The sequence below is a fragment of the Tasmannia lanceolata genome, unplaced genomic scaffold (genome assembly GCF_043159265.1).
Source record: "Tasmannia lanceolata isolate RefF3 unplaced genomic scaffold, GAP_Taslan_0.1 ptg000019l, whole genome shotgun sequence".
Classification (NCBI taxonomy): Eukaryota; Viridiplantae; Streptophyta; class Magnoliopsida; order Canellales; family Winteraceae; genus Tasmannia; species Tasmannia lanceolata.
The window spans coordinates 13,787,071-13,795,505 of record NW_027518696.1 but is presented as its reverse complement, the minus strand read 5'-3'; the positions used below and the strand labels follow the sequence as shown (position 1 = coordinate 13,795,505).

Genomic DNA, 8,435 nt, shown 5'->3' with positions numbered 1-8,435 from the left:
ATAGGGGGTGGGGGAATAGCATAAATTAGGAATAGTGACCTTGAGCACGTGCGGAGGTGGGAGTATCACGTGCCAACAATTGATCAAGTTGCACACGTGTTCCGGAGTGGTGGGCTGTGCTGTGCGAGTTCGCGTTTTGGGACTCTGCCAGCGCTAACACCGTCGATTCAATAATGCCTTTCACGTTTTGACGTTGACCACACGCCAATTACTAAAACACCCCTCACATTCCTCACAAACTCCCCACAAACCGACTTCCTAATATAAGGCTATTTTCGTCATTTGAAAATCGCTATATAAACCCAACCCAAGCTGTGAAACCTATACTCTTGACAAATCAAAATTCTCTCTCTCTCTCTCTCTCTCTCTCTCTCTCTCTCTAATGGATTCATCTTGCTCTGTAATCATAATCGGTGCTGGAATTTCTGGTAATTATAAAAAGTGATTATTTTTTGTTTTCCGTTGGAAAGTTTGTGTCTGACTCTTTAATTTTTGTTCTGTTTTTGAAGGTATTTCAGCGGCTAAGATTTTAGCGGAGAATGGAGTAGAGGATATGGTGATTTTAGAAGCGTCGGATCGAATAGGAGGGAGGGTTAGGAAGGAGGAATTTGGTGGATTAACGGTGGAGATGGGAGCAGGATGGATTCAGGGGGTGGGAGGGAAAGAGTCTAATCCTGTTTGGGAACTTGCCCAAAAAACTGGTCTTAGAACTTGTTTTTCCGATTACAGTAATGCCAGATATAACATCTATGACCAAAGGTTTTTATTTTTTTTTTATTTTTTTGTCGTTTTATCTGATATTTTGGTGTATCGGGTTTCGTCCGATATGTCATGTTGTTTCGGCCATGGGAGAGAGATTTGGCGTTTGAACGAGGAAAAGAAGTAGGGATAGTGATGGGCTGGGTTTTATTGGGAGCACCTCGCGCAAGTTACTTTTTACATATTGTTTTTCGCTAAATTGCGCCGGTACTTGATAGCTTCCCAGTAATCCAACGGTCTAGATTTCTTCCTTTCCGTGCATAGGAACCTTCATTCTCTCTCTCTCTCTTTCTATTCGACGAAACGCGACTGTCTCTCTCTCTCTCTCTGTATTGGACAAAACGCGATTTTCTCTGTATTGGGCGAAACGCGATTCTCTCTCTCTCTCTCTCTCTCTCTCTCTCTCTGTATTGGACGAAACGCGATTCTCTATCTCTCTCTCTATATATATATTGGACAAAACGCGATTCTTTCTCTTTGTATTTGACGAAACGCGACTCTCTCTCTCTCTGCTTTGATTTCCTCTATTGAACGAAACGCGTTTCTATCTCTCTATCGGACGAAACGCGACTCTCTTTCTCTCTCTGCTTTGTTTTTCTGACTGAAATTTTTTTTTTTTTAGTGGAAAAATTTTTCCGAGTAAAATAGCGGCCGATTCATACAAAAGAGCGGTGGAGTCTGCAAATAGGGAGCTGAGGAATGAGGAAGCTAAGCTACAAGGTTTCTCATCGTTACTCGAACCGTCCTTGTAATTCCCTTTTCCTTCTCCCCAAACACTTCATTACATTTTCCTAGAAGAAAAAAAAATCACAAGTGGAACTCACCCTTTTTTATTTAATCAGGATACCATCTACTCCAATCGAGCTCGCCATTGATTTCATTCTCCACGATTTCGAAATGGCAGGTAATTCGAATTGGGTTTTACTTCTTTTTTTAATTTTAATTGTCGTGGGGAAATTAATTTCTAATTTTGTTTTTGTTTTTGTTTTTGTTTTTGTTTGTGTAGAGGTGGAGCCCATTGCCACATATACAGATTTAGGAGAGCGTGAATTTCTGGTAGCAGATGAGAGAGGCTATGAATTTTTGCTTTATAAGATGGCCGAAAGTTTTCTTTTCACAAAGGAAGGAAATATTGTTGATGATCGATTAAAGCTTAACAAGGTAGATTCATTAATTTTCATTTTGATCCTTTTTCTTGTTTTCTTCCTTCTTTTTTTTTATTTTGGTAAAAATACAGATACACCCCCCTCAACTATGGCCAAATTCTACTTTTAACCCAGTGGTATCGAAGTACCAAATACACCCCCTCAACTTTTTGAGGTCCGAACTCCTTACTTTTCACCCTATAGTTCAAAATTAATCAAAGACACCCGTGACAATTTTTTCCCGTCCACCCAGGGCGGAGGCACATACAGCAGGAGGGGGCATGCCACACCCCCCCACCCCACCCCCAAAATGAATTGCAAAATCCTTTTTTGGTTTATGACTTTACATGCATGCTTAGTGGCCATGGCCCCCTCAATGACCCAATTCAGGCAAGTGTAAATTAGTCCGCCACGCAAGTGTAAATTCCTGGCTCCGCCCTGCGTCCACCCCGTCACATAGCAAGTATTATTGAAGATAAACGAGGTATCTTTGTCACGGGTTAGAAGTGAAATTTAGCCATGGTTGAAGGGGTGTATGTGTATTTTTCTCTTTATTTTTTAGTTTCATTTCTCATTTATGAGCTCGACCCAACTTTGGTTTATGTGTAACAACGTTGGCAAAACAGAGAAAAAGAAAAGATTTTCGGCCAAGTCCAACTTTTTTCTTCTCTTTTAGAAAATGGAATTTGGGGAGTTCTAAAAAGTTCATGGTTTCTGATTATTTTTTTCCACTATGGGTCAAAGTGGTTTCTTCATCGCTTGTTGTTTGTGAATTCATGGATTTGGACTTTTTCCAAATGAAATAATAAAATAAGGTAATTGCTAGCGTCCAGAAGGATTTTCGGGTCAGACCAGCCACCTCGTTAATGAAGACAACAGCTGATGATGTGCGACAGACAAGCCGAGAAAACCCTTTTGCAATGGAGCTTAGCAAATCCCATAAAATAAAAACATATCTAGAAGCTTCTTCCCCATTCTAAGAGGGTTCCCGAAAGGGCAGGGTGGATGGGGGTTTGGACAAGAGATTTTTAATGAGAAAGGGAGGGATTTATGAGTGTTGGGGTATGGGTGATTTAATGAAATTGCACGGAGTTTTTTGTTTGACTGTTCAGAAATTCACAACTGTCTCTTGGCTTTTATTTTATGTTTTTTTGACTTCATATTTCTCATTCTCTCCCTCGGATTCTGCTCTCTCCATTTATTATGACAGGTTGTTCGGGAAATACAGTACTCTAGAAACGGTGTAATGGTGAAAACGGAGGACAGTTCCGTTTATAATGCAAAATACGTTATCTTATCCGTTAGTGTGGGAGTACTCCAAAGCGACCTCATTACATTTTCACCATCCTTACCTGTACTCTCTCTCTCTCTCTCTCTCTCTCTCTCGTAACATATTCATCTAACGTACTTATATCCATCTAATATACTTTTTGCAATGCATTTGGCTTAAAAATTTGCAGAAATGGAAACTGGAAGCCTTGTCTAAGTTGGATGTAATAGTGTATACAAAGATATTTCTCAAGTTTCCATATAAATTTTGGCCGTGTGGGCCAGGGACGGAGTTCTTCCTATATGCCCATGAGAAGCGAGGATACTACACGTTTTGGCAGGTCTGTTCTCACTTTTTCGAAATTTGATACCTTCGCCTTTATTTTGAACTTTCTCTTCTTGCCTTTTGCTTATTACCTTTTTCTCTTGATTTGAGAGGAAAGACAACCTACTTAACAAAAAAGGCTTTCATTTGGAAAATTTAAAGCCAACAAGGACTCTCATGTGAATAGTAGTAAATAGCAACCTACTAGGAAAGGGAGAATATCACCATATACTTTGATTTTCCACTTTTTTGGTTGCGCCAGAAAGTAGAAAGATCAAGTAGTAAAAATAAGGAATTTGTCGTTTTCTCTTTACGTTATTTTCCTTTTCATTCTTCTTTTGTTTTTCCCTAGCATTTGTTTGTTTGCTATTTACTATTCACATGGCACCCCTTGTAGGCTTTAAATTTTCCAAATGAAAGTCATTTTGCAAGGGTACCCTTCAGTTTACCATTCTTTACTCCTAATCATGGTTTAAAATTTCGGTTTTGGTAACCTTTTTCGGACCCCACCAAAAACCGAAATTTGGTAATTTGGTTCGAAATTCCGGACCCAAATTTCGAAATTTCTGCCGAAATTTTGTAACACTTTTAAAAAAAATAAATAATGTCATTAAAGTCCGAAATTTGGTAAATGGCGAAAAATTGAATTTCAAAAAATTTCGGTTTCGGTCATTGAGCTGGCATATCAGCTGGAGGTTTAAGTTGTCAAAATAGGAGTTGTTTTTTAATAAAGCTCATCCAAATTTTATATAGAGAGAATCTATGTATTATAAATCCATAATTAGTTGCGAACTCAATTGGACTTTTGCTTATAGGATTTGTTTTTATCTAATTTTGTAAACACTGTACGTGCACGGTGGGAATAAATTTTAAAATGGATAAAAATAGATCAATGACTTTTTCTAACTCTCCGCCTCTCCGGCAAGCCATCCATCCAAATGTTATTAAAAAGGACAATTAATTAAGAGAAGTGATATTTACGCCTCTTTTGATTACTAAGGACACCCGGTGTACGTGGCAATCAAACCTACTGGATTCTTCAGACGTCAAGTACATTAGCCTCCCTTTAGTCATTGTTACATTGGTGTTGGGTGTCCCTAGTAATCAAAAGGGCGTAAATATCACTTCCCTTAATTAATTATGCGTAGAGTTTTCTTAAATATTATATTTTAAACATTTTTTTAATGAAAATGCAACCCATAAGGGAGAAATTATATGGTGGCGGACCATGAAATCACAGAGGCATGGAGAGAGAAAACCTGCCGCCTTGATTTTAGATCCAAAGAAAAGTCAGAAAGCGAGGCTTTTGATGGATAAGTGTTCTCTCTCCGACCTCTACATGTAAAGTTTGAAAAGTTCAGCCACCATATAAAATCTCCCCGTAAGGAAATTAAGTAATAGAAAATGTTAGATGATTGGATGCATGTAAGAAAGCTAATGATAATGGTGGGGGTTTTGAACAGCACATGGAAAACGCATACCCGGAGTCAAACATTCTGGTGGTCACGTTGACGAATGGAGAATCAAAGCGTGTGGAATCACAAAGTGAGGAAGAGACTTTGAAGGAAGCAATGTGCGTGTTGAGGGACATGTTCGGACCCCACATACCTGATGCCTCTCATATACTCGTACCTAGATGGTGGACCAACCGGTTCCAGCGTGGCAGCTATAGCAACTACCCTATTTTTGCCACCCATCACCACTTTACTGACGTAAAGGTCAATCTCTCTCTCTCTTACTCTTCATTCCTTTATCTTTGTCACTGGGAAATGATATATTCGCCCCTATTTTTACTTGGGGCCGCCCCACTAGTGGTCATAAAGAAAATAGTGGGGGCTGTTCCAAGTAAAAACGATGCGGATATGTTACTTACCTTATTTTTTTTGGGAATTGCTGGGGCTTTTGTCTCCATTCACAAGGTGGGTGGTCTAACATGCGACAGACCTGCCGCGAAATGCCTTTTGTGATGGACCTTAGCAAATCCCTAATTTTTAACCGGCATTCTTGGTCATGTAAAATTGTGGGCCATGCCGTCATCAAAAGATGAAGTGTAAAATGGTGGGCCCCGCTCTGTGCATGGATTTGTGGGATATGACGGGCCCACTTGTGTGTAGAATATGTGATTGTTCTCTCGTGCAAGATGCAAAAATGGCTTTCTTCGAAATTGCTTAGCAAATCTCAAATTTTTATGAAAAAAATATCTCTGACTAGAATATTTCCTCAGAAAGAAAAGGAATGATCAAGGAAAGAAACAAGTTTGGTATATAGTATAGATGTGAAAATGATATTGGCACTCCTTTCTTTTAATAAGTGCCACTGCCACACCCGTCTAAATTCTAATTGTGTAACTTCTAATGAGAGAAGCATGTAACAGAGAACAAGAGAAGAGTGCCTATATCATGTAGCTATTTGTATAAAAGGATTTATTTTGTTATCCGTACTACAGCTGAGATCTTTTGTTTTGGGTGGCCCTCAAACTCATGAAATCCCACCTAAATTTTAAATGTATTGTACCCAATAACCCATTACTGCTTCACGTACCATGTTGCATGATTCACACATTATAGCTGATTTACTGGGTTGTTATTGGTTCAGGCGCCTGTGGGACCCATCTTTTTCACGGGAGAACACACGAACGAGAGATTCAACGGTTACGTTCACGGAGGTTATCTATCAGGTGAGTAAAAAAAGAACTGGGTTTTGTTTTACTTGGGGTTAATTTGTGAATTCAAAGCTCCTAGTAAAATCTAAGAGCGTGTTTGGCGTTCGACACGTGGCAGAATATGGAGGTAAAATAGAAACAAAGAAGACATCCATTTTTATAAAGGGGAGTGATAAATCGACTCCCCATGTGCCTTTCTCTCTCTATGGGTTAGAGAGATAGACACGGAGAGTCGATTTATCATTTTGGGGGGTCGATTTATCACTGTCCTTTTATAAAAGGGGGGGTTTTGCAAAAGAAGTCCTCTACTTTGATTTATTAGCAAAAAAACAGTCTTGGAGTCTAACAATTTACAATTAGAGTTATCACATTTGAGTGAATTTTGCAAATCACGTCGTGCCATCAATTTCCGACCAAAATACCCCTGTTTATTTTTTGACTAGTAAAAAGATCAAAATGTCCTTGATATTTTTTGAATAAAGTGTGTGGGAATATCATTTCTATGTACACTAACACTGTTGTCCCGTGCTATGCCCGGGTGTAAATAAAGTCCCATCCCATCAAAATTCAAAGCATGAGGTGTAAAATGGTGGGCCCCACTCTATACATGGGCTCGGGTGGAGATTGTGGGACCTATCTATTCAAACATGACACAAAATGGTAGCCCCTGCTCGATGCTTGGGTTTGGGTTGAGTTCGTGGCGTGGGTATTTTAGTCAAAAATTGATGGCATAACCGGATTTGCAAAATTCACTCACATAAGCTAATTAAAAGACTGTTTTTGCCAATAAAGCAAAGGAGAAGACTTCTTGTGCCAAAAACCCTCATAAAAATCACAAAAAAGATTGGATGGAAATGCTATTGGGAGTGGAAATTTCATTTACTTGCAGGGGTGTCAATGGATTAAGACAGTCTGATGGACCATCCAAATCCGAAGTTTAATGGACAGGACCTAGACACATTACTAGGATCCATGGACATATTTCGGATCCTAATCATAGGTTCCGAAAAAATTACCGATCGGATCTAAACAACTAATAAAAGCACGCTGGACAGTTCGAAATCGATATTATTCCCCTTCTTTTCCTTCTCTAACTATTGACTTCACCCTCGTCCTCTTTTGAGAAATTAAACTCTATACAACCTATGTAGGACCTACTAGGACACTCCGATGGACGGTCCTATTTGAAATGGATCGTGACTGAGACATGGGAAGTTGGATCCGAAGAACAATCTGAATCTGATCCGTTGACACCCCTATTTGCCGGTGTTTATTTGACTCTAATTGCAGCTTTGGGTTTGGCTTGAGCAGGTATTGACACAAGTAAGGTGGTGTTAGAAGCCATGAAGAAGGAGAAGGAAGAAAAGAAACGAGAGAGGAAATTGAAAAGAAGTGAGTTCCTCCTCAAGCCCTTACTGGCTCTGACCGAGTCGCTGAGTCTGACTCAGCAGGAGGCCGTGTCTCGTATCCAGAAATGGGATGTAGCTCGACAACTCTTCCTCAGCGGTAAGCTCGTCATCCAAGAAGCCATCAAATGACTCGCTCACCTCAACCCAATTCGCTCTGGTGAGTCAAACAACCTACTCGGACATCCCTTGGAACCCATCGGATCATCTTCCAATCCCTTCTCCTCCTACTCACATGAGTTCTCCAAGGAGAGAGAAAAAGATGAGGCGCGAAGGGGGGAACAAGAGGGCGGGCTCCGTTGGGCCTAGCATCGTCCGAGTTGGCTAGTGGGTCCGAACTGTGGGAACAAGAAAATTAAGACATGAAAGAGTCGGTCGTGAGGATGGGGAAAAGTGAAAAGTGAGTGTTTTTCATATTTAATCACGTGAAGACTTGTGCTTGTGTTATGCAAGATTACATTATATTTATTTGGAGGAGCATATTCCCCCTCCTTTTTTTTACTAATCTTTCAGTCTCTTGGCGGTTTTGTTTCGAGGTTAGGATCTTACAAATCTAAAGTATGTGGATGGGTGGGGCCTTATTGCATGAACTAAATACTAAAATGGGAGTAAAAGGGCTTTCCGCGAAGGTGGCTAACAAATCCCTACTATACAGGAAATAGATAACATGAGGAAAACATGGGAACGGCCTATGATCCTATTAACTGGATCCTATCAAAACTCCGAAGTTCAGTATGCTTGGGCAAGATTAGTACTAGAATGCTGACCTCTTGAGAAGTCCTCGTACCCTAAAAGGGACAGGGCATGTAGCTCTATGGTTGACTCTTTATTTCTCAACCTTGAATTCGCAAGTTCGATCCCAGCTTACC

General features: G+C 40.0%; 1 protein-coding gene across 1 annotated transcript; it reads left to right on the top strand.

Moving 5' to 3' along the window:
• Nucleotides 1-342: 342 nt before the first annotated feature.
• On the top strand, nt 343-8,098 carry PAO1 (polyamine oxidase 1). The gene is made up of 10 exons (XM_077362236.1): nt 343-428; nt 510-759; nt 1,382-1,507; nt 1,602-1,663; nt 1,766-1,920; nt 3,115-3,258; nt 3,365-3,514; nt 4,962-5,216; nt 6,094-6,175; nt 7,472-8,098. Exons 1-10 carry the CDS (start codon nt 383-385, stop codon nt 7,696-7,698), a joined length of 1,497 nt encoding a protein of 498 aa, XP_077218351.1. The 5' UTR covers nt 343-382; the 3' UTR covers nt 7,699-8,098.
• Nucleotides 8,099-8,435: the final 337 nt, after the last annotated feature.

What these genes read in the sequence shown, in the direction of transcription:
- PAO1 (XM_077362236.1), top strand. Translation starts at nt 383, where the DNA reads ATGGATTCATCTTGCTCTGTAATCATAATCGGTGCTGGAATTTCTG. An exon ending in CATTTTCACCATCCTTACCT is followed by an intron (nt 3,259 to 3,364) that starts GTACTCTCTCTC and finishes AAAAATTTGCAG; the next exon opens with AAATGGAAACTGGAAGCCTT. An exon ending in ACCACTTTACTGACGTAAAG is followed by an intron (nt 5,217 to 6,093) that starts GTCAATCTCTCT and finishes TTATTGGTTCAG; the next exon opens with GCGCCTGTGGGACCCATCTT.